This window comes from Fundulus heteroclitus, chromosome 2 (assembly GCF_011125445.2).
Source record: "Fundulus heteroclitus isolate FHET01 chromosome 2, MU-UCD_Fhet_4.1, whole genome shotgun sequence".
NCBI lineage: Eukaryota > Metazoa > Chordata > Actinopteri > Cyprinodontiformes > Fundulidae > Fundulus > Fundulus heteroclitus.
The window spans coordinates 10,164,841-10,191,107 of record NC_046362.1 but is presented as its reverse complement, the minus strand read 5'-3'; the positions used below and the strand labels follow the sequence as shown (position 1 = coordinate 10,191,107).

The 26,267-nt window shown below is 40.7% G+C and overlaps 1 protein-coding gene across 3 annotated transcripts in view; it reads right to left on the bottom strand.

Moving 5' to 3' along the window:
• LOC105920985 (A disintegrin and metalloproteinase with thrombospondin motifs 20) overlaps positions 1 to 26,267 on the bottom strand; it is a 129,246-nt gene that overhangs the window by 61,598 nt on the left and 41,381 nt on the right. For all 3 annotated transcript variants that reach the window (XM_036147324.1, XM_036147323.1, XM_036147328.1), the window contains 6 exons: positions 20,887 to 21,028; positions 19,194 to 19,298; positions 3,378 to 3,523; positions 3,064 to 3,245; positions 1,835 to 1,971; positions 853 to 970 (listed from right to left, as the gene is read on the bottom strand). In XM_036147324.1, coding sequence (XP_036003217.1) covers positions 853 to 970; positions 1,835 to 1,971; positions 3,064 to 3,245; positions 3,378 to 3,523; positions 19,194 to 19,298; positions 20,887 to 21,028 — 830 coding nt within the window. The remainder of the gene's footprint in view (positions 1 to 852; positions 971 to 1,834; positions 1,972 to 3,063; positions 3,246 to 3,377; positions 3,524 to 19,193; positions 19,299 to 20,886; positions 21,029 to 26,267) is intronic.

Below are 26,267 nucleotides of genomic sequence, written 5' to 3'. Positions count from 1 at the left end.
CAACCAACAATTGTTTTTTGGAAAAATTACAAGTTTTTCTGGTCTGACAAAGAACAAAGTTCTGAAGACTATATAGAGAAAAGGTTAATAGTCCTCAAATAAGACATTAAGAGGCATCTAACAAAAGGGGGGTAGATGAGACAAGCCAAGATCCAGAAACAGAGGGATATCCTGCCTGGGCTGCACTCCCATTTGTTTCCCCCTTCTTAAAGTTAAGCCAGATTTCCAAGACTGACGTCAGCGGCTGGTTTGGTTGAATACAGTCCTCAAAGTCTTTGCCTCCAAGCAGCCAACAGAGAGCAGAAAATACAGCTAATGGATAGAGGTGCAAACACTTAGTGTCAAGATTGAAAAGAGTAAACAAGAGGAAAGCCCCACCCAGGGCTGTTTTTTTTTTTTTTTTGTTTGCTAATGTTTCAGCTGTGTTGTTGCCCAGATCTAGGAAGACTTGGATGAAGTTAGCAGTTGGCACATGCTGAAACACAGCGTTAAGCCACACAATTGCTGGTCCAGGATGCCAGGTTTCTTTGCCATTGAAACAAAATGACACATTGGTTAATTGGTTTCTGGAGCTTCAAAGATTGGCTTTGATTATGCTTTTTCCCAGATTTATCAAAGACAGGTGTGGATATCATATAAATAAACATAACCAGGCATGTAAATCAGTGTCTAACACAACCGTGAGGGCTTTACTGTCAACACTGTGACAATGAGGAATTGGTTGCGTGTCTTGGCCCTTATTTGTTTACTGTGTAGCGCATTTACCTCGCTGAAGCTGCCGACGCTATGTATGTTTAAAGAGCAACACAGACAGTTTTAAATTGACATGCTAACCTCAGCAGCGTGACCTACCATACTGGGCGTTGTTGAAGGTCCCCGCCAGAGTTTTACATGACGAGTTGTCTCCACCACACACTCCACACTTGTCATTCCTTGCCTTCGAGTTGAGAACATGGTCGCAGCCTGCTTGCTAAAAAAGCCGCAAGGGGAGATGTCATTAATCCCAGATTTCACAGCATTTTCACAAATGAGAAAAAGACTGTATGTAAATTGTCGATTTAAAATATTCAATACTTCTTGCTAAAGTTAAATTTACTTATATGCCATAAAACACACCTGAACCTTACAAGTGTCAAATTAAGAAACAGACTTCTAAATTAAATTTAGAAGATTTTTTTTTTACGTTGATTAACCCTGATCAAAATTGGCTGGGTCAAAACTCAAAAATCCGACCATTATGCAGTTGGTGAAGGGCCCAATAGCTAAAAGCGACCAGCGAGCAGTAACATCAACAGTCTTTTAACTAGGGGAGGTAGAAATGAAGGTAAGATATTTTCAATACCATTTAAGTGTTTAAAAATTAAGCAAGAGGAAGCACAAAACCTGTAAAAAGCTATTTAACAATAAACAATACTATTTGTGGAGGCTAGGAAGAGAAAAATACTAGAAAAGAACAAGAAGGCCAATTGTTTTACAGCAAAGCCACCTACTTTCATTTCTTTGAGCTTTTTACCTCTCTGTCAAGGAACATGCTAGATTTAGAATATGGCGGTGTTTTGGGAATTTATAATCTTGGGAGAAGGCATATACTACTGTATTACCTATGCTAATGCTAAAATATCAATACCATAATCCTTTTTTAAAATAATGTTAAAACCATGTTTTACAGCGACTCATCTCTCGCACATCGCAATGCCTCCAAGACTTCTACAACAGAATATATAGGACCGCTCAGGTGGTGTGGGTAAAAATATATTTTTAATGCCATGAAGTATAATCATTAAAAACAGACTACAATATCACAGTTCTTCCAAAGATTTAAACTTATATATACCCGGCAGAGGCCTTGAACACAGATGTCGTAAGTGTCTGGACTACATGGGGTGCCGTCCACCACACGGTCCTTGAGCTGGTAGTAGGCCATGGTGCCAGCGACCCGGCAAAAGAGCTTACAGCGATCCTTCATTAGAACTGCACAGAGAATGAAACAAAAGAGGAAGGGAAATGTTGAACTACAACTAGCTAATCGTAAATTTAGGCAGAAATGCAAAGACCATGGGTTAAGTTGCGTGTGATCACAACTTCGTAACACTTTTTCCTGCAAACCTCAGCAAAGTGCTCCAGTCAACCTTTTGTCTGAGTTTGGATGAAAGTCTTTTTTTTTTTCTTCTTTTTTTTTATCTGACAGGGTATTGTCTCTGGGGCTTGTTTTGATTGCTTGTAAAGCATCAATTAAATGAGTGAATCACGCGCAGTAAATTTACCAGATGGTGATCTTGTGAGTTGCCCATCTTGTCAGAGCTGCAGCTGCGTGAGGATGAAGCTGCCGGAGGGGTTGGTTTGATAGGGCCGCCTGTAGCTTTTATAGCACTTTATGTTACCAACCTAATGTTTTCCGGCATCTTTCACAGGGCAGATATTGCAACCAGTGCTATCTCAGGAGTGTGCAGCAATGTGAAGCAGATAATGTTTAGCAGATTGTTAAAAGAGCGATGTCAGCAGTTAGTACCTGATTTCTTTATTCTTTTATATCAGGCTCAAATGCTTGTTGGTGTGCTCCTTGTTTCATTGTACAGCAGCTGGATCAGCAGCTCCCGCTTCTTAAAAAATAAACTGTCCAGAGGTGTATGTTTTTCCTCTAACAGACATTGACATGGATTTTATGGTGCCAAGGTGCTTTTAGGTGTAAACCTTAGATGTTATGTATTTTTTTCTGGGGGTATTCTGTGGAGTAACACATTTCTATTAATTTCTAAATTCAATATGTTTAAAATATTCTGTGATTAATGACGCACATTTATTCTATTTTAAATAAATGTATTGGGCCATTTAATACTCAAGACTAAGATTAATATAGGTATCACAGCAAGCACAATTATACAAAGCGTTCAGATCCGATGTCGTGTACTAATGGTGAAGAGAAGGAAGGTGGACAATATAAAAGCGAATATATGTGAAAATATGCAGCGTTTGAATTAAACAGCTACAAGCTCAGTTGAACATTTACAAACAACAGTGTTAATTTGATTTCGGAGATGATTTTTCAACATTTCAGGTACTCACTGCCGCTGTACTTGGGGACCCATCGGACGGAGGGAGGTAGACCGTTGATATTAAAGTGCTTGCCGTCAAACTGAGAGCATTGCTCTTCTCGGAAATCCTTCCTTCCTCGTGGACACGGCTCAGTGTTGCAGGAGCGGAACTTCATCCTGCGGCCCACGCAGAATCTCCCGCCATTTCTTGGCCTGCGTGTAGAGGAACATTACAATGGCAGAACCCCGACACCAAATCCCTGAGAATGACGCATGAGCATGTTTCTCATGTTTTTCCTGTTCAGATTTTTTTTTACATATAATAATATAGATATTCTGTCTTACTCAGGTTTGTTGCAGTCTCTGGTGGTGCTCCTTGTTCCTCCACCACAGGACCTGGAGCAAACACTGTAGGGCCCCCAGGGACCCCACTCTCCATTCACAGGCTGCATCTCCAACTCCTTGTTTATGCACATCCCATGTTTGCAATACTGCATGCAGAAATACACAAACACACATATGGATTGTGTGAACAGCCGTGGCTGCAGACTCTTGCAGTAATGAACAACAGCAGAAACTGTTACAAGCACAGTGCACTGTGCTTAGCACCGTAATACAAAATACAGACTAAAAAACAATATTTCCACCTCAAATTCTCCATTAACTATTGCTTAGAGTGTACCCGTTAAGCAATTTTCATTCTTTAAGTACTAACGCCGCCATCACGTGAAATTCACGGCAGGAGCATTTCCCTTTGTGTGTAACCAAATCCCCTCCTGAGTGACTCAGCTATCAGAGGGTCCTGTTCGCTGAAAGAATGCAGGACAAGACGGCGTCTGTCTGGGTACGGAGCCCGCCGCCTGCACACACAGGTGGTAGGCAGTGGCACTGTGATAAGGAAACTCTAGAGTTGTGATAATAAGAGGAACAAAATTTATTACTGGCTCGACATCAGGAGCTCCCTTCTCCTGCTCAGCCAAGGAAGCTAAACTGATGTGCATGAAAATACACCGGGGCCTTCTTTACGGATTAACTTTTATCTCCAGGATATCACATCATACCTGAGAAAACGGATAAGTTACTGGCTCAGCTTAAACCTTTGCCAGATTGTCTGAATTAGTGTTCTTTTCCCCCATTCGTTCTAATATTTTAATATTTTCGAAATGGACAAAATCACCTTACAAAAGCGTCTATTATTACTAGTATTTTTCTTAACCCGTTTTAAAATAGTGATGGAACTTCTTTGAATCAACTTGGAAATCTTTAAAGGAGAAGCCAGAATCGGTCACAATCAGAATTAACAGTTCCAAACTTCAGAAATACTGGAGATTGGAAATCGACCACAAAAAGTGCATCAGTGCATCACTAGCCTTTATAATGCAAATTAAAAACAGAAACACATCTGCTTTTGGGTATTTAATCTGAGAGGATATCAGATGTAATTTCAGCACAAATGCATATTACTATAACCTCTTAAAAAAGAACAATTAAAGGCTTACAGAAATGCATTATAATACACAGAACCCACTAAATACCTAAAAAATTTCACTACAGTTTCATTTTTGAAACCTAGCTTAGTTCTGATGTTCTTATACAAACCAGGGGATCTGTTGGTGGAGTGTTAGGTTTGTGCACATTCACAGACAGGTGTTAGGAGTTGCACAAGCTGCAAATGTTTACAAAATCCGGATTTGTTTTCCTAAAAATTTATTCGCACAGTCCTTGAGTCTGAGCCAACAGGAAATGCTAACCTCAGATGCTGATAATTTTGTTGGAGCATTATCTATCTGGATTCAGAGCAGTAATTTATCAAAAAGTGCTGACAGGAATGCGATGAAACCTCCTTATGAGTAGAAATGGCTTCCACATAGCAAAAAGGCAAACAGATGTATGGATTTGTTAGTTTAGCATCAGCAGAAGAAAAAAATAAAAACAGTAAAATATGGTGTCTTCCAAACTTTTCATACCCCTGACTCTCCCCTCTGTCATGTCACGTTTAACGTCACAGGTGTGATCAGGATTTTACATGATCGATCAACACAAAGTGGGGCATGATGGTGAAGTGGACATAAAAAATGGACGTGGAAGCCTAGTTTTAACCTTTCACCAATACAAATCTGAAAAATGTGGCGTGCATTTGTTTGCAGACACACCCCTTTTTATGCAATAGCATGATCCGCAGCCATTTTCTCCCACCGTTCCTCATCCCTTGAATAAAATGACTCAAGTTCAATCAAACGAAGTGAACAGTCCATATATGGCAACTTAAGTGTCTTACCACAGATTTTCATTTGGATTTATGCCTGAACTTCGGGATGCTCTAACACAGGAATATGCTTTAACCCATGCCTGTCGTAGTTTTGGCTGAATACTAACAGTTGTTGTTGTGCAGGAAGGTGAGCCTCTGCCCCAGTGTTGAATGTTTTTCAGCCTCCAATAGGATTTTCTTTTAGGGTTGTCTTTTATTTAGCTCCATCCATCTTTCTATGACTCTACCAGCTCCCCTGTCCCTACAGGGGAAAAAACAGCATCTCCACAGCATGGTGCTGATGGCACTACCAAGCTTCACAGTGGGGATGGTGTGTGTATAGTGTTGCGCCTTGTTAGTTTTCCACCACACATAGCTCTAAACAAGCAGGCCCAAAGCTCAGTCTCGGTCCTATCTGACCAGAGCTCCTTCCACGGTTGCTGTGTCCCCAACTTCTGGGAACCCTGCAAACTAGACTATTTGATTGCTTTCTATCAATAACAGCCTTCCTCTAGCCCAGAGGTCATCAACTTCATCCCTCGAGGTCCGGCATCCTCGAACTTTCTAATGTGCTCCTGGTCCAAAACACCTGAATCAAATGTTCTCCAGAGTCCTGGTAATGACCTGATTATTTGACTCAGGTGTGTTGAAGCAGAGATACATAAACGCTGCAGGAGACCTCAAGGACTGGAATTGAAGATTCCTCTTTCAAAAACCTCAGATTAGTAGAGGACACAACTAATATTTGCCCCTTCAATAGATTCCCCCACCTGAGCTTTAAAATTCTGCAGTTGCTCCAAAGTCACCAATTTCTCTGTCGGATGCTTCTCTAATTAATGCTCTTCTTTTTCTACCTAAGAATTTAAGTAGATAGCAATATTCTGGTAGGTTAGCAGTTACCCACTTTCCATTTTTTAAACAATAGATTGAACAGTGCCCTAGCTCCCGTTAAAAAGCTAAAAAAAAAAAAGTATTAATGCTGAGAAAACTTATATTTTAATATCATATGCCTCTCATTGCCATTTTAAATTGTTCAATTAAGCCTGTCTGACAAGGAGAATTTAGTGTGCAGATGCATTTTTGATCCAATTTTAAGACCAATTGTGAATTATTATATTCCATGAATAGGAGAGATTCGATTTTTTTGATACATGGACATATGAACAGTCCTCTTTAACAACTAAATTTACTGTTACTGCACCATTTTCCAGTCATTTCCTTCCACTCCCTCGTTAAGCATTTATCTGTTGTAGCCCATCATATAAAATCCCAATATATCAAAGTTTCTAACATGACAAAGGGTGGAAAGGTGTAAGTGGTATAAATATTTATAGAAGACACTGTATTTGGAGCTTGTGGGATAATGAAAAAAACATTATTTTAAAAGAAGTCCAAAATGTCACAGCACAGTTTTTCTCCCTTCACAGATCCCCACCACCCCCAAGCCAACTTGCAACCCAGACCGTAGCATCTCCTATGCATTTCCACCCATCCCCCTTTTCCTCCTAATGGGAAATTGCCAAAGCCACGTCGAGACCACCACAGCGCAACCAGGCAGCAGGGCCCAAGGACCTGTCAGACACAAGGAGGACTGTCTGTCACGGAGCACCAAAAGACTGTGTAAGCCTCTGAGGCATTCCACTATCCCCGCTGACAGCCTGTGTTTACAGCCATTTTGTGTGTGGCTTGAAAAGGTGTTGTGGGAGGAGGAGAAAAAAAAAAAGGAGGAAAGGGGGCAACAGAAAGGGGGGAAAAACATCTGTGAGAGGTGATGTATGCGAATGTGACCATGTGAACGAGGCTGAGTGTGCACGGGGCTGAATGTACGTTAGGGGGAGGGAACGGATGAATGTGGAGGGGTCCTGAGACATCTGGGGGCCATGCACAGTTACAATTAGCCTCCTTCTAAAAGAGAGCAAACACACTTTAAAAACACCGAGGTGGCAGGCACTCCACTAAGTTCAATGAAGCAGTGCGGATGCTTTCCAAGAAAGATTGTCAAACTTTGCTCTCAGTTGGGTATTTTGTGTGACATTTCAAGGTTCCGTGGGAGAAGCGTACACAGCTGTGACAAGCATGTGTTTTAAATTAGGAACTCCACTCTTAGCCTCAGACAACACATATCAATATATGCATAATCAAAAGAGCGATTTGGGCTGTTCTATCTGGAAAACACACAGATGTTTTCAGCGCTTGGGTCTCAACTAGAATTTTAAAGAGTTTAAAGTTCACCCATTTGACATGCAAACGTAGAGAGAGCAGTTGTGTCCAAGCTAAATGCGGCAGAGGGAGCGACGAGCACAACAGCATCTGCTCTGAGCTCTTTAGCTTGCTGCTTTGAAAGCAGTCTGTAATTGTCAGGAAGCTACAGTACAGAGAGCACCTCATTTCTGAACCAAAGCCATACATCACTGCAGGAATGAGAAGGCAGCGGACGCCGCTCTTTCATTTTAACGCGGCCGTTTCCAAAAGAGATCGCCTTTCATGTCATTGTGTTTTTCTCCTGGCTATGGACAGGGAGCACTCTTTAACCTTCACCTACGGCTTGGGAAGGATGTGCGCGCATGCGTCTCCAGCTGCAGACAGTGAACCCTCTGCCTGGTCTGAAAAATCTGAAATGAAAATCTAAAATGACCAGAGCCAACTATCGAGGTGGGAGAATGTGGACCACCACAGCTGCTTTCCAATAAGCTGCGATTCACTTTTACATATGGTAGGACTTGACCTGAAGGTGGGAGGTAATAGGCAGGGGTTCTCTGAGCAGCTCTGTTTGGGTGGAGACTGGAAATAAGTCAAATGACGGCTAGAGGATTTACACCAGCTGATATTTCTGGGTTTGTTTGTTCTCTGTTGGATAGTTGTCTTCCGTTTTTGTAGCACGAAGGGCGTGAAGTGAAAAGACAGAGAAACCAACAAAACACAGAGGAAGGCAAGCGAGAACTGACTGTGACCCGAAGCAAACTCGTCTTTTATCTCCTAGCCTCATTTCCTATGTTGCCGCTACTTCTCTGTAATCCCTTCTTGCCGCACATCTTTAAAAGAAATGCAAAAGGTATCATTAGCAGGAATGACTAGTTTGGCCACATCAGCTGTTCCCTTCACGTGCACTTCAAGGCTTTACTTTTACTGCCGGCATGTCTTGCTTATAACCCTCCCTGTACAACCAGCAAGAAATGTACACCTGTAATTTTTTTAAAGCTAGCATTCAGTATAAATTGTGTATTTAAATGGGGGGAAAAAAGTATTTGATCTCTTAGTTAAAAATGTGAGATTTAAAACTATTCACCATCCTCCCCGCTTATTTGTTGGGCTTGGTGCCCATCTCCAGAGGTCATATGGCGAGAGGTAAGGTACATATTGAACAGGTTTTAGACTGAGGGAGGAAGCTGGGATACCTGGAACACATGTAGAACCCCCCCCCCCCCCCCACTCTAAACAGTGACCCTGATTTAACACTGAAAATTTTAAATTTGTCCTCTAAAAGCAAATGCAAAATCTTGTCTTCGAGCCACATAAATTTGTCTCAGCCGGATTTTCTTTAATGATCTAGCTGAAATGCAGACATTGGTTTTGTTTTAAGTTAGAAGTAAGACCAAGGAATGACATCATGTTATCCATGTTGGAGATCCAATGAGAGCTTTTTTTGTGCTCCTTTATAATCTAAACCTTTGCTGACATGACGCTAGGTGTGAATGGCAACACAAATGACTTGACCTGATGTACCTGCTATCTGCTGGCGTAATGCGGTACACCAAGAGTGAAAAAAATCATTAAACAGAAACTAGACACAAGCCTTTCAGTTTGTGGAACCAAGGCTGTGGAACAGTCTACCTCTGCAGCTACGTTTAGTTACTGTTTTATTGGTTTTCTGTACAGTGCTATGTGAATGCTTTGCCTGTGAAAGGTGTTTAATAAATGCACTTTACTTGCTCCATACTAGTGTTTGAGACACACAAACAAAAATTTAGTTTTTTTTCTGTAAATTTTGTTAATTTTGGTTTTGTGATTATTCATTACAGTTTCAGTTATTTATTTCCTTTTTTCATAGTTTCATTTCTATTTTATTTCAGTTTTACTTCTAGTTTTCGTTATTCCATTAGTTCTCATTGTTGTTTGTAACCTTGAAGCAGACAGAATGAAGGCATAGAGAGAGTTGATATTCACTAAAGGCCAATGAACTTGTCATGTTTTGGCCCAGCTGACTGTGTGAGTACCTCTGCACCTATAATCTGGTTCACTAGCTGCACCTGTGCTCCTCTGCCATGGTGTAATCAAGTTCATTCAATTCACCTGTTTCCCTGCCTACATATACTGGGCTTCCATAGTCAGCTGGTGCTAAATAATTTAACACCTTTTATGTGAGTAGCTGTCCAGCTTTCCTTGTTCGCCGCCCCACATTTTCTGACCAAGTTCTGGATTTTCTAGATTGCCTCGCCATGCCCTCATTTGGACACCTCCACAGCTTCTGTTTTTTTGGACACTGACCAGAACTGTTCACAACCAAGAACCTTACCAAATTCTTTGGATCTCTCCGCCTTTAAGCTATCAAGCCTGTCTTGCGGACCTGCCTCAAGCCACAGCCCTGTCTGTGTGTTTCGTCATAGCCTCGCCAGACTCTTGAGGAGGTTTGCCTGCCTGTACCTGGGCCTGATTTATTATTTTAAATAAACCTTTTAAAATACAACACTGTGCCTGGCTTGAATTTTGGGTCCTCTGTTTGTCTGGTCTGGCATAACATGAATTTCTAAAACCAATTGAACAACACAAGGCAAACCTTAATCCTGGTGGGCAGAGCCATTAAGGGGTACAACAGAAGACTCGTGCAAGAAATAAATGAAACCCAGAATCCTAAATACTGGAAGAACAATTGCTGGAATGAGGGACATGTGAGTGTCGTTACCAGAACACGCTGCAGCAGTAGCAGTGAGGGGGTATGAACAGAGGAGCTGAAGGAAATAGCTTAAAAGACAAGAGAACCACAGCAATGAAGAAGAGAGCAAAAAAACATGAATCCAGACTAATTACAGAATTAACAGAATGACACATAATACAATAGATGATGGAGATAACATGTCTGCTTTTATAGATTAAACCCCTAAGAATGCCTTTTACTTATAAAGGCTGCTCAGTGATATTTGTACTTTTAAAGAAATGTAATTCAAAATAGAAAAAAGGGCCGCTCTTTAGTTACTTTACAACCATGTTGGAGAAAGTTTTAAAAATATCTTTAGGAGGCTACAGTTAAATTTTCAGGCTTTTATCCTCCAAGGTCTGAGCTCCGGTTTTTGCAAAGCTTTGACTAGTCAATACCAATTTAATTTCACCCTAGTCCAAATTGACTTTGAGATGAATAATATAAAGAGATATAAGCATTAACAAAACAATTGGCCTTGAATGCTCCTTGTTTATATGCTGACACAACATCCTGCTGCTGTGTGAAAGAGGCCAGTCATTGTATAGCAGTGTTTTACTTTTATATAAAAAAAGACAAAATGATAATGAGTTAAATATTTAACCCGTCTTCAGAATCTAGCGAGGCTAGCATTACATAAACAGCCATTTCTATGATAAATTGATGTTTGATTTGATAATTTTTCAGTTTTTTTTCAGCACTAGTGGCTACTTTTTTTAAAAGTAGGCTGACAGGAAAGGGGTCTTGGGAGAGGGAAGGTCGGATTAGATTCATTCATCACCTTTTATTGACTAGCAATTACCCAAGTCATGGACATTTTCCAATGATGTTTAAATTCAGTCATGTATTCAAGCGTTGATCATAAGGCTGACATAATAATCGGAGAAATCAGTGAAAAGAAATACAAATTAAAAAGGCGCAACTCTTTTCAACTTCAAACTATGTCGCTTCAGTGAAGAATGATCTCACTGAAACTATATCCAATAAGGGCATCTTCAGTGGCAGTTTGCGAATTTGCTATTCAAAAGTTCCCTTTGGATTATCAATTGGAAGCGAGATAATGAAAAATATTGTCCTATAAAACAAAAAAATTCTTGCAGCTCTAGGTTTAACCTTGAGTGTAACACTAAAATCATACATTTAAACGTTTTTGTAAAAGCTTTATTTGTACAAATCTACTGTGTAGACAGTAGAAACAGCAGAGGAATTATGTTTATTTTATTTTCAGTTAATGTAAATAAATATGTCGTTTTCATATTACAGGCATCATACTGTAGTGTGTATGGAGTCTGTCTGATTTCATTATACTTTCCATGTCATGTAATTTTTATCAGAAGAATGTATCCAATAGATCTGATTGAATAAAGGGCTATTCATAACTGCAACACATTATACTGTAATCATACAGAAGCATGTCTCCGCTTCCACACAGCCGGCCATGAAAGCTGCTCTCAGTGGCTACCGGACACAATAATTCCATCAGCAAACTCAGAGGCTGCTAAAACAACTCTCCTCTTGTTGGGCCAAATCCACAGATATGTCTGGATATTTGCAGGATGTTGCCACTCTGATTCGCCATAATCACCAGAAATTAGCTCCAAGTGACACCGATACCAGTCTCACAATCCCAAAGCCTCGCACGAGCTTACACACTACAACTATACCCACACACAAAAAAGTCCCATCCCGGAGTCATCCGACAAGTCTGTCGGGCTGCCAGAGGAGCTCCGGCCAGCACTCGCTGCCCTCGCCAGCAGGCTCCACTCTGGCCTGGCCTCACTTTTCAAGGCCTGACGATTTCATTAATTGGCTGAAACTGGAGCAGGCCATCATACTTTTCTAAGGACTGCTTTGGAAATTAAAAGCACCTTCCTGCTTATTCACTTACACTAAATCCTCAGTTAGGGTTAAATTAAACGAATCTTAGAGCTTTAGGTGTTGTATAAAGCAATTCAGGAACAAGTCTAGATAAATGAACAGAGATTCATCCATTAACACTTCTTCCAAAAGTACTTTTTTTAACCTATAAAAACTGAAAAGTCTGCCTTTGTGTTCAGGTCCCTTTAAACAAATGGCCATGAAAAAAATTCTGTACACCCAATCAGATGTCACCATATGTGGCACCATCTATCACATAAACTCCCAAGAACATACTTGGGAGTATGTGGAAGGGTTTAAGCACCTTTGCTAAGGGCTCTTAAAGTATTGTTCAATAAAATGGAGAAAAATTAAAAAAAACTCAAACCATTAAAAACCACATTGACACAAACCTTAGCGCATTATTATTCCAACACTAAGGCTTAGACATACAGGAATAATTAACCTTAGCAGGGGGAGCAACTAGAAAGGGAAGGGCTAGCGGATAAATAGAAGAATAAGAGAGGATGGGGGATGAGGTAGCGGGGTGGTGGCTGTATTTATAGACAACAAGTGATGGGATGCTCTCGTTAGGGCACGGCCCACTGAGCCAGATCACAGAAGCACCGCCGAAAGGTCATGTGACCGCATTACACACTCCAGCGCACTGTGAAAGCAACAGAACGGGGAGTAAGTTCTGGAGGAAGGCATGGTGAGAGAAGAAAAGAGCGTCGGAGATGAAAGAGGAAGAACGAGGGCAAAAACTACGACTGAACCCTGACTGTGCCTGATGCCCCTTTGTAACCAAGCAGTGTACAAACAAACTCTTTTCTTTCTCAACCCTCTGTCGCTTAGAGGACGTGCCCGTGTCCCACTATTAGGGCTTCGACCTCAATTACCAAATGCGGTCACCATTTTGTTTCATAACCCCGTCAAGATAAAAACCCTCTCCTCAGGCAACCGGGCCTCAGGAGGTGAGGCCCATTTAGAAATGTGGCTTTTTATACCAGTGTGAAATCACTTTGAATGACGCCACTGTTTTGGTCTAATATATGGGCCTCAAAACTGATTTTGGAAGAGGATCTGTTTGAGGCCAGACACAATCCCCCGCTGCTTCTGTGGTTCTCTCCCCCCCCCGAGAGAGGCCACAGTTGTAATCCTTCAGAAATCACACCTAGGAGCCAACAAACTGACCCATACATGTAAAGCCTGAAACTTGAACACCGTGTCTTTTTTTATTTCCAAGAAAAAAATGAAATGGAGGGTCAAAGGACGTGTTAAGAAAATCTATTTACAGAATACATCCCCTTTGTTATTTTAATATGAAAGCTGTGAAAGGTCTCAAATGTCAGTGTATGTTACTGAGATATGTGATAGACCAACAGAAAAAAAAGTGTCATCATTTTTAAATTGAAAGCAAAAGGGCTTAAAAGTGTGGCCTGTTTTTGGATTCCTGTCCCCTGGGACCATCTTTTGCTCCAATTATAGCTACAGATTCTGTGGGGTATGTCTCAGATTTGCCTGTGAAGAGACTGAAATGTTTTGCTCATTTTTCTGTGCAAAATAGCTCAAGTTCTATTAGATTGCATAAACAGCATGTGTGAAAAGTTTCAAGTCTTGCCACAGATTCTCAATTAGATTAGGGTCTGAACTATGACTGTGCCATTTTAAAACATGAAGATGCTTTGATCTAAACCTTTCCATTGTAGCTCTGACTGTATTTTTAGGATAGTCGTCCTGCTTCAAAGTGACTTTCTAGCCAATTGTCATTTTTTACAGCTTCTACAGTGTTTTTCCAGGATGTTTTTGTAATTTTTTTCCCATGCATTTTCCTTTCAACTCCAACTCCCTACTGTTCTCAGTCCCTACTGAAGAGAAGCATCCCCACATCATGAATCTACCATCATTATGTGTCACAGTAGCAATGGTGAATTCAGGGGGATGTGCCCAGGGTTCATTTTATTTCTTCACATGTACAGTTTTTCCCGAAGTCCATAAAAGGTTCAGTTTTGGTCTCATCTGACCAGAGCACCTCCTTCCACATTTTTGCTGTGTCCACTATATGGCCTGTGGCGCCACGCAAGCAGAACTTCTTACAGCTTTGTTTGATCATTGCAGTTTTGCTTGCCCCTCTTCTACGTATGATGGCCACATTTGGTAAAGTGCATGACTAATAGGTGTCCTGTCAATGGAATCTCCTCCCTGACCTGTGATTTCTGATACTCCAAAGGTGTCAGAGTCACCGAGGGCATATTTGCCGTTTCTTTATTCAAATCCCTCCTTGAACGGCTTCTCAGTTTAGGTGGAAGCCCATGTCGTGGAAGGTTTGCAGTTGCGTCACACTCTCTCAAATTTCATAGGATGGATTAAAAAGTGCTCAGTCAGATGTTTGTGTTAAAACCTAGCCGCGCTTCAAACGTCTACTAGACGTTATCTCTGACCTGTCACCTGTGTTCTTTGGTCTTCGTGTTGCTGTTTGTTAAGCGATGTTCTCTAACAAACCTGAGTCAGATTAAAACGGGGCTGCAAACCACCACAGCATCAGGTTTTTACTTGTTGAAATGTTGAAAACTATGTATTATTTTCCTTCCACAATACAGCACTACTTTTTGTCTTGGTCTATTACGTAGACGAAGAATAAAATACATGCAGATCCGTGGTTCTAGTGTGTCAAATTCTGAACGATTTTGAATACTATTAATGGGTTAAGACCACAAAAAAAAGGAAAAATAGAAAAAATGGCAGCAGTATACAGCAAAAAAAAATATATATAATAAAAAAAAAAAAATTCAGGTAGATGTACAGAACCAGCTGACACAACAGACCTAGGAAGACTCATCTGGGTTTGCAGATTATCAGAGCATGCAGGCCTAAGGATGAGGACAATCCCACTCACAGACACACAAGGCCGTCACACAATACCACATTAAAGAGGACGTGTATGGACAGGTGAGTGTTGGTGCAGGGTCTCCATCTCTTTCAACCCGTGCTACTTCAAACACCGCCCTGCATGAAGATCAAACCTGGGCCTCAGTGCTGGAGACAAAGGTGGTGCCTCAACTGAGACGCACACAAAGATAAGATAGATACATTGAAGAAGAAGGAGGGTAAAAAAAAACGGCTGTTAAAGATTTTAAACTTTCTGAACACTTCCTGCTTAAGAGTTGCATCCTTTTTCACACTTAGGCAAAAAAAAAAATCAAAATTTATGAAATCTATCATAAAAAGCAGGAAGTATACAACTCTATTCAAACAAAAAGAAGAATATGGTTACTGCACAATAATTAAAATGCCGTGGCAAAAATAATTGGAGAAGAAAGTGGAACGGCAACGACAAAGACCCAGGAGGATCAGAGCAGCGTTGACATCTATTGGCACGCTGTACAAAAAAGTGTAAACAATAGTTTATTGCAGATGCATTATTTCACACTCAGGAAGTTAGAAAAATCATTTAATTTGAGTGCATGTATTCAGTTGTTGGAAATAAATACAGGTTTACAAAAAAATAATTATTTGCGAGTGCCACACTTATTAGCTCCCCTTAAAAAACAAATACAGTCAAGGCACTTGATTTTAATCTATATATTGCGTTTTATTTAATTGATCAAAGTGTTTATAGACTTTTATCTAGTTATCTATGACTTACAGGTTTCCTGAGGCAAAATATGACACAGAGCATTATTTATTTTATCCACTCTTCAAAAAGAGAACATATATATGTAAGCCAGATGTGTGTGGATGTTGGCTAGTCTTGAAAAGGCTAGAAAACAATAGATGCTCAGTTATAGATCTGTAAGCTTAAACAAAGCAGCAATATTAAAAAGTGCTGGAGTATGAGCAATATCAAGAACCTTGTCACCACCCAGAGCAAGGAGGGTGCTAAGGGAGGTTGGAAAACAAATCTCCTAACTTGACAGTCGGAGACCTGGAGCAAATCCTGGGTTCGGTAAGCATAAACCTTTTGAGTTTCTGAAACACCTCTGCATGTTGGTGATACAACATGAATAAGCTTTTCAGCAATAAACGCTCCTGGTGGATCTGACATAAACCAATGGGTGAATATCTGGTGGTGCATCTCAGACGCTGCGTTCCCATTTCTTTTCCACTGGAACCTTATTAGAGTACATGGGTAAAACTAAATATGCTTTGCCATCGGGTCATCAGCAAGGAACCGATCAATACAGAAATGGTTTACCAGACGCAAAATCAAGCAGGAAATCTTGAAAGATGTAAGCATGAGAGAGTAGCCAGGTCTCTAAAAGATCTGGGGAGACTGGGCAAAGAGCAATGATCAAAGCTCTCTGTGTCTCAGACACTGTCAAATATTACGGCTGTCTCGTTGGCAAAAGGGGATTGTACAAAGCATTGAAATCAAGTGTTCCAATCATTTCAGCACAAATCATCAGAAAAAAATATATTTGTTGCTTAAAGTTGAATTGTTTTTCCCATTAAAAATGATTATTTTTAAGTGCTCGGTTGATTTTTTTTTTCAAATTTGTAGTGTTAGATTAAGCCACTGTAAAAACAGACGAGCTTATTTTAAGGCTTTTTATGTGGTAAAATAAAATGTTTTTATGAATAACCCTCAATTGCTGCCCCTAAGATCGTATTCTCTTTTACTGAAAAAAGTCCATAAAATTGCCAAAAATCTACAGTATTGTTTCACTGATGTAAAACTCTTTAATAACTTTTAACAATTCAAATGTCAATGGATAAGAATGGGATTCCTTGGCCCAGCAAAGATGATCAGTTTTGTTTATATTTAATCCAAAATATAACACAATTTTGTTATGTATTTAAAGTAATACTATAAAATGGTACCAAATTAGTTAACATGCTGGTTCTCATTTTTTACGATCATTTGATCCTATAACCAAATGAAGAACTGTTGAAGGCTAAAAGTAGATAAGGCTAGATACTAAATTAAAACGACTTGCTCTTAGATGTGCATTATCCCAGAGGTAACAGGTTGTTTCTTTATTAAAAAAAAAAAACCCTACTAAGGTTGATTACACTCCCTGTGTTCCTCCCACGTACAGGGGGAGAGCAGAATAGAGCCTCCAGTCCAGGCACATTACTGTTTAGACTGGTTGTTGCAGTTGGATTAAGATGTTAGCCATCCCCTGTTAACTCCTCCGTGCTAGTCTGGGAAGATCCACATCCTAACATGGTGATGGAGCCAGATTAAAGGATATGAGACATAACGTGGGCCCAGACCGTAAGACTCATAAAGGCCAAGAGGTTAAGGTGAGAAGAGAGTCCAACGCTTGCCTGTTCCTCCCTCCTCTCCCACTATCCCTGCTCTGCAAAATCCCTGATGTACGGTCTATTGTGAGAGCGCTGGTCGCCCTCCTCCAGGTCTTTGTTACAGCCTCACCACTGACCCAATCACCTGCCTTTTAGAGGGGTTAGGGTCACAGGTTCAGAACAAGGTGGCACAGCTACGAACTGGAATTCCCACACATGGGTTTATGCTACCAGAATGCAGGCAGCAGGGTAATGCATTAGAAGTCTTGAATATAAATGAACCACTTCAGGACCACTTCAGCGGGGCCGGCTGCCGGCGGGGCCCACGGGCTCGTCCCCGCGGCTCTTGGGGGCGTCGGCATTGCGGTGGCTGGGGGATTTCCTCGGGGTCGTCTCTCCTCTTTCCTCAGGGGGGGGTTGTACATTTCCTGTGAAGGCCCCTCTCGGGCGCACTGCTTTGGGGGCCCCTTTGGGAGTCCGGGGTTATGGGCTCCCTGACCCCTGCCTCTGTGCTCGGGGAAGGTGGGTCTTCGGTTCTCCACAATCACTATCAAGCCATTTCCTTCTGGATAATTTTCACCTAAACTAGTGCACTCTCACAATCTCCCACAGGTGCTGGGTCCCAGGTATTAAATGTTCACTTATATACAGAAAGGCTATAATTTATTTACTTTCTTTTACTTTTTTTTTTTTTAGGTATCACATTACACATGTCAGCTTAAATAATAATACATATGATTTAGCAATGGTATCAAGGTGTTACACGATTGTATCTGTTGCTTTATGTCTGTTGGTTGTGCTGTTCTTTTTGTGTCTCTTTCCAGGTGATGGAGCAGACAGAGGAAGTTTTATCATTCTCTTCCTTTTATCTCTTCTTTCTTTCACCTCTTCTTTCTCTTTTTTTTTTTTTCTCTCTTCTTGTTTTTCTTTTACTCTCCTACTTTCCCATTGTAGTGTCCATATAATTTGAAATTCTCCCTGCAGGAATCACAATAAAGCTATTTACACGCACAAATCAAGCGGAGCATTATGGCGAAAGCTGTTTGCTCCACTTGTGAAAGTAAAATCTGTCGAGCTCTATTTGGCATTAAGATATCAATTTTTATTGCCACATTGCTAGACAGGACACTGGGAAAAAAAAAGAAAAAAAAAAAAAAAAAAAGAAGTCTTGAATATATCAGTTTTTGTTTGAAATGCAATATTGCCCTCTTTTACAAAATAACAGAACAGAATGAAGGATAACAGACAATATTATAACGTAGCTTATCTTTGTAGAATCATTTAGGCTACGTTCACACTGCAGGTCTTAATGCTCAATTCCATTTTTTTTGTGAAATCGGATTTTTTTGCATGTCCGTTCACATTTCCAAATATATGCGACTTGTATGTGATCTCCTGTGTGAACTGAATGCGTTCAACCGAAGTGTTTCCCTCCATTGACTGCTCTTCTCATTGTAGTCCGCTATGGGAGTCGTCTTTCTTCCCGCTTCTGCATCGCAGGACGCAGAATAGTGACGTTTGTCGAGTATCGGTGACGTACAGGTCGGATAAATGCGACCCGGCCGTACAGACACAGGTCGCATTTGAAAAGATCAGATACGTATCGGATTCAGGACCACATATCCAAGTGGCCTGGGTCGCATTTGAAAAAATCTGATCTGTGTCATAAAAAGATCAAATTCAGGCCGCATATGGGCAAAACAATCGGAATTGGATCACTTCAGGCTGCAGTGTGAACGTAGTCTTAGTTTTTTTCATTTATTTTGTGAGATACAGATACTTTTCAATCAGTGTGCAAAAAGGAAAGCAACTGTGTGTCACTTTGTGTCAACTGAACCAATCAGAACTGTGGTTTGTTTATAAAAAGTGAATGCTGCGTAGACTTGGACTGACTTACCATTCCATGACCACAGTCAGTCCCATCAGCCAGAGGCATGTGCTGGGTGCGACAGCCTTTATGGTCCCCCTCTGCACTCGTACACCACAACCGTTTGCACTGTTTCTGCAATGATAATAAAAATAAGTCAACTGTAGCAATCATTATTGGATTGACATGGGAAATAAAGTCTCTATTATACTGTGACAATCTTTTAAAACATCCAATTTTCACCTTTACCCTTTGGGCACCTGATGATTTTTGCTCACATTATGATCTCTATGATTTTATTTGGTTGTCACTTTAGCTTTTGAAACAAAATGTTAAATCTACACAGGAACATTGTTAAAACTGTGTTCACATTGTGTGACGGTGGATTGTAACGCGCTTCAAAATCCTAAAAGGAGAAACGGAAGCAAAAGGCAAAAAGTTAAGCAGAAAAATGATGCTTTAAACTCAAGCAGGTTGCTCAAGGGTTTAGCATCACAGTCCTAAAAAGTCAAAATCTGCAGATACATCTGGGTCGTGTTTCAGTAAAAACAGCCAATCTACCCTGAGTACGAAGGGTAGAGTACTTACGGTGGGAAATACGAAGCCTGCAAGTGCACATTTCCCATCAGTGGAATTACAAATCTTTAATGAAGGCATATGGACAATATTAAACCATAACTAACAAAAAAAACAAAAAACAATGCAGTTGCTGCTGAAAAAAAAAAACGACAGATAATTGCTGAAAAAGCCACTGTGTGATTGAAATGAGAGTTATTTGACGGAGAATTAAAGCTGGATTCTCACACTGCACTCATTCAACAACCCCCCCCCCCCCCCCCCAAAAAAAAGAAGGGGGAGGGTGAATTGATTACGTGTCAAGGTGCAAACTGACACGTCCTTGATTTGAGCAAGTAAATAGGATGATCTGCCGATTGAAGGAGTATTTTTACCACAAAAATAAGATAAAAAGAAATAGTGCCACTGATATAAAATGATGGACATGAGTTGTTCCTGTTTTAAGTCCAAAAATCTTATTCCATTGGCATGTAAGCTTATTCACCTGCTTAAATCAAGGACAAATAGACTCAATTCAAGAAAAATGTACTTACTTTTAGTTTCTTTTTGCAGTGTTGCTTTCATTCTGTATAGTTCTTTTATTAATCTTGTGGGTCTCAGACTACGGAACACCTTTAAACTCTACTGACTGAGTGCAAAAGTAACATTCCTGACAGCGCGGCATAGAGCTGCCTCTGAAATATTTTATGTGTTACCAACATTATTACAGGACAGAATATTTAGTAAAAATAGCAACATTCAGACTGGATATAGTGATGCCTAATCTTAGTTTTCTTTTATTTGTATTAACGTTATATACAAATGTAATTAAGCTTTGCCGCGTGACAAATATTATACTATCCCACAGCTTAATATTTGGGCTTGCTGCTGATAAAGTTGTTGTGATTGTTTCAGTTATGATTCCGAGCCATCCAGCATTTCTCCTAAAAACAGACCGTCAATAGGGATCCATCTGATCCCAACTAACTGTGGGACTGTCTAGGTCAGATAAAAAACAAAACAAAACACTGAAACAAGGAAAGTTACGTTTAATGTGGTGAACTTTAGATGGATTTTGTAAAATTGTATTCAATTGATATCCCCATGATAGAGTGGCATATGCAGAAAGAAAGTTTTCCTACTTTATTATTATTGCATGTTGACTTACCATATAAGGGCAAATTTGAGAACCAGGCCCAAACATCAGTTCGCACTGTTTGTTGGCATTGTAGATCTGACCCGGGAGGAGAGTGGGAAGCTCATATGTTCTGCCGACAGGCTCATCAAGGAGGCACTCCCCGTATCCAGTGCTGACAGACAGGAAGAATGTATGTCAGAAAATGAAAGAGAAAAGCACTAAGCCTCACTATAGTTAACATGAAATGTACATTCACAGGGCAATTTCAGGGTAATAGAGTATTTTATGACCCTGAAAAGCTTGAACATCTCGGTGTCATCTCTGTCATAAAGGCAAAGTAAACACGTCTGTGTCATTGTCTGTGATCATCCTCAGATGTGTTTCCTCTGTGGGTGGTCCAGACAGTCACCTAAAGAGACTAACTCCTTCAAGGCGACCGGTAAATATTGTCTGTATTAAACTCAGATTATTTAGAAAACCATGTCAAAACAGCGTTTTACAGCAGAGGGAACAGGATTTATATATCCGACAAACAATTTTGATCCTAAAAGCATGTTTGTGTTACATAAATGAGAGAATATTTCTGCATAATAACGGATTGTGCCGTAGATCTGCCCCACCCCGGACCACGCCGCAAGTAACAGATACAACAAAAGCACAGCTGGACCCAACATATACGCACCAGCAGCCAACATGTAAAATCATCAGCCTCCACGGCCGTGAAAAGGCCGCCCGTCAAACTTGTAAGCAAACCGAGCCAAGCCTACAAAGGACCTCTTCTTTTTGTGTTTACTTTGGGAAAATAAAGAGGAAACGCTCAGATGAGACATGTATAGATGTGCAATTACACAACATGTCTCCACTGCTCTGACAAATCTCATTCTGGATTGAGCAGCTCAAACACCTGCTCCACAAAGCAACCAGCTGATGTGACAGGCCAATAATTACACAGGATTATCCAGGGTTACAGTCACTTTGTTTCTTTGCCCTTTCATTTCCAGCAGTGAGATATGAAGCTGGAGCATGCGCCGCCTGCCAATAGGAGAGGCACTGTACACGAAGGATACAGCAGGAGTGGAAGGTCCTGCTAATGAAAGCTTGTTAAAGATGCATACAAGCACTTCCACACCGAGAGTCTTTCAGCAGCTTGTCATCTGAGCATGCTGACCCATATGATTATTATAGCCAAGACCTTCAGAGAGAGAAGGGGTCATTGTTGTCATTTTTAAAGGGGAATAGAATTTATTTATCTTTTTTTTTAATATAAACTAATTTCCATAAAGCAAGCCATCTCTCTCTAAAAACATACAAGCAAGAAACAGAAATGCACCAACACATTTTTTTGGTAAGCACCTTGACCAGTCCTGACCAGAAACCAGCTGGTTAGGAAAAAAAAAAAAAACACAAATCCTATCCTTCTTTGGTCAGTGAATGCCATTCCTTAGCGCTACCAGGTCATGCTAACCACAACACTCTGGTGGGGCCACTGTTACTGAATGAAGAAGACTTACATTTAGCGCTTTTCAGTATCAGCAAAGTGCTTAAAATATAGTCAGAGGAACAACAAAAGCTGTGAGGACCTGTTCTGAAGGAAACCATATCGGCTGTTCCTTATGGCTGCCCATCATCTCGTTCTTTGGTGAACACTTTCATACTTCTTTGAGTGTTGGTCACGGCATCAAAAATCAAGACTCTTTATTGTCATTATGTAACCGTAATTAGATTGTGGTGCAAAACCAGCTCAGACTTCACATATAACACACAGACATAAATCAAACATAAAGTTCAAGTTGGATGCACCGACAACAACACCTCCTGAGAAGCTAAAACGTGCAAATAGTCCTCAGCATCTGACAAGATTTAAATGTTTGAGTCAAAATAGACAGTTAGCAGTCACTTTACAGTACGATGTTAATTACTGTGCTATTGCAAGAATGTATCAGACAAACGTTCCTGGAGAAGTTAAAAAAAAAGTGTGAAATTAGTTCAATCAATTGTAATGTTCAAGTTGCATACATTTCCAAACAAACACTTCTTGAGAAGATAAAAGTGTGCATATAGACATTAGAATGTGAGAGACAATGTAAATAGTTCTCATCGGATCAAGAACTTGTGGAACCAGCAGCATGTTTGTAAACAGGTAACAGAGTTAGTAATACTCCTAGCAGGGGGCGATAGCCCTCACAGCTTTGGGAGAGAAGCTGTTCTGGTGGGTGGGACTTGTGGCAATGTGTCTTGCCCTCCTCTGGACTCGTGCAGCATAAATTGTGTTTAGATCTGGTAAATGGCCTCACATAGTCCTTTGTGCTGTCCTCACCATCCATGCTAAATCCTTCCTTTCCTGTGCCATGCAGCTCCCATACCACACTATCACGCTGAGACACAGGATGTTTTCACAAGTAGCCCAATAAGGTTTAAGAGCAGCTGAGTAGAAAGTTCAGTTCGTTTCAGTTTCCTGGGAAATATGAGCCGTTGTTGAGCCTTCTTCACCAAGGGGGAGGTGTCCTCCATCAAAGAGGGATCAGAGGAAATCTGAATGTGATGGAACTTTATGCTGTCCACACGCTCCACCGCCTGCCTCCGTATGCAGAGAAGAGCGTGTTCAGCCTTCCTGGACCTCCTGTAGTCCATTATGACCTTCTTGGTGTTCAGGGTGAAGTTATTCCTGGTGCGCCACCGTGTGAGATTGTTGACCCCATCTCTGTAACGGATCTCATCGTTGTTGGATATCAGACCCACCACAGAGGTGTCCGTCCAGAAACTTCCCAGACATTTATACACCAATGTTTTAAAATAGCTTTTAAAATTAACATCAGCAGCGATAACGCAACATTTCTGAAAGACATCATTGGTCTGCCACACTGTTTCACACACAGTGTGTTAGTTACTATACACAGGATTTCATGTTCTACTTAATGACCGCAAAGTAACAAACCCATGGCATCACCTCTCCAAAACCATGCTGGACAATCGGTATGAGGTGCTTTTTGTTTTTAATCAAACATAATGTGCGTAATATGCATTATGACCAAATATCACTACTTTGCTCACATCAGTGAAATAGACCTTGCTCATGAAAACCTGTGATTCATTCAGTAGCTGTTTTTCTAATTTTAAATACATGAACTTAAACAGACCAGTATAGTCTGAAATGGAGGTCTGGGTCTTATCATAATTTCTTGGAGCAGTGTCTTTTCTGATGCCTGGGTGAATAGTAGACCGTTTGTGTGAAAATGCTCTTATGATGTGTCCTAGACTGAAAGGCAGCATCAAGGTTATCATTGTGTCTTTGCATCCGTGCATTGTGTTATCACATACAAGGACAATTGTGGGGCATCTGATATAATTGCATTTTACTTCAGTGATCTTGCCTTAAATCAACCAACACAGAGCCAGACAAGTAATGAATAACATCATTATGTTGACGTGGCCCCACACTCGCACTACAGTCCAACAGGACGCGTTTCATCAACTTCCAGGTGTGGGAATGTGATGCACATGATTACAGCAAACGTGAGAGAAAGAGAAGCAGAAGAGGAATTCTTCAGGCTGTGAGGAGCAAGTGTTGAATGGGTAGCAAGGAGTAGAGTTGAATTGGCACTTCACTGATAATGGCTTGCCAAAACACTGATGTACTTGACCAGGTCAGCCCACTGAACAGGGGTGGTACTGTAGAAATTATGGGTGGGATCAATGCTCCCTTATTGTTGGCTTGAGAAAAACTTCAAAAACACTGAAGGGCTTTTCCCACCATGAGGGCTGGTTTTCTTTACACTTACCTGCCTTTTTACATTGTACTCTCACATTCAAAATAAATTAAAGGATGCGCTCGAATGAGGCTTGTTTTTTTAGATCTAAAGTATCTTTTTGAATATTAACCTTTAAGCACCTGTTATTTTTAATGGGTCTGATGTAATCTTCTAATCTTAAATCTCATGCTGTTGTTAGCTGTAAGCGGAACAGCAAAGAGGCTCAATTCTAGTGGCTCGCACTTGGCTCAAGTGCGAGCCACTAGAATTGACAAAGACTCCTGGATAGGTGTTGAAATGTTTTCAGAAAGAACTGAGCAAAAATCCGGTTGCCTCCGATATAAGCATGTTTGCTGTTGCAATGACACGGATAACTGAGAATTTGCACAGGCATGTAAGCAGAACGTCATCATGATTAACAGATATAAAGGCTTGAGAACATTAGTCTTTGTGTAAATAATAAATGTGTTCACTTAGTGAATTGAATTACTGAAAAAATTAACTGTTCAATAATATTCTGAATTACTGACTTCATATGTCATGTTTCCAGCAGTTGTTAAAAGAATGACTCAGATATTTACATTGCTACTGTTTTTTTCCCCAAGCACCAAAGATCTCCTCATGTTTGGCTGACTGCTCAGACCACTCAGTGCTAAGGTCATTGCTCACTGGAAACTATGCAAAGTGCGACTCCAAGTGAGGCAGCGCCCAACTGGTCTGTGCGCTGAAGATGCATCTGTTCAACAAAAAGGCTGTTCTTTGTGAGAGAGGGTCTCCACAATTAACAGTGGAAACGAAGGGGAGGATGAAAGGGTCATGTTGAGGGAGGATCTCACGACAACTGGCATTTCCCAGTTAAGAAAGGAAGTCCTTCAGCAGGATCGCTGACCACACTGCGGGCGAGGAGTTACTAAATGGGAGGCTAGCGAGAGTATTACCCTTGAGTGAAGAGACGGCTGAAGCAGTCGAGCAGATCTATGCCTCAGGTCAACTGAGGCAGAACTCCCCCTGCACCACCATCCCGGATTCAAACAGGAAATACTCTTTCAGCACCAGGCAATAACAACTCCACACGGTTTATATTGCGCCAATCCGTCTTTAAAGTTCTGACAAAGACATAGGAGCTATTTGTGAGCTACGTCACAACAGAAGTTGCTGCCAAAAGAATGAAGAATACAGTCTCTCTTCTTCTTGAGAAAACCCCATTTGCTCAGAATATGTAATGCTTTCAAAAAGCGTCCATACCCCGCGGACCTTGTCACGTTTTTACAGCCGCAAACCTCAATGTATTTTTATGGGAAGTTTTTTTCTTTTCTTTTTTTTTTGTAACAGCCAGAACAGCTAAAATTAGTGTATAATTGTGAAGTAGAAGGAAAACAATAGATGACTTTAACTTTTTACAAATAAAAGCTGTGCTTTGTAGATTTGTGTTCAGACCCCTTAACTCTGACACCTTTAATGAAAACCAAATTTTCCTACAGAGGTCCAGCCAACATGTGGTGAGCAGCTGACAGCTTTCCTTCCAGCGCTAAAGAAAAGCATCCCCTCAGCTTGATGCTGATACCACCATGTTTTACTATGCTTTGTTACCTTCGTGGTTTGAGGCCAAGTCTACATGGAACTTCTTATGCCTTTCTTTAAACACTGGCTTTCTTCCTGCAG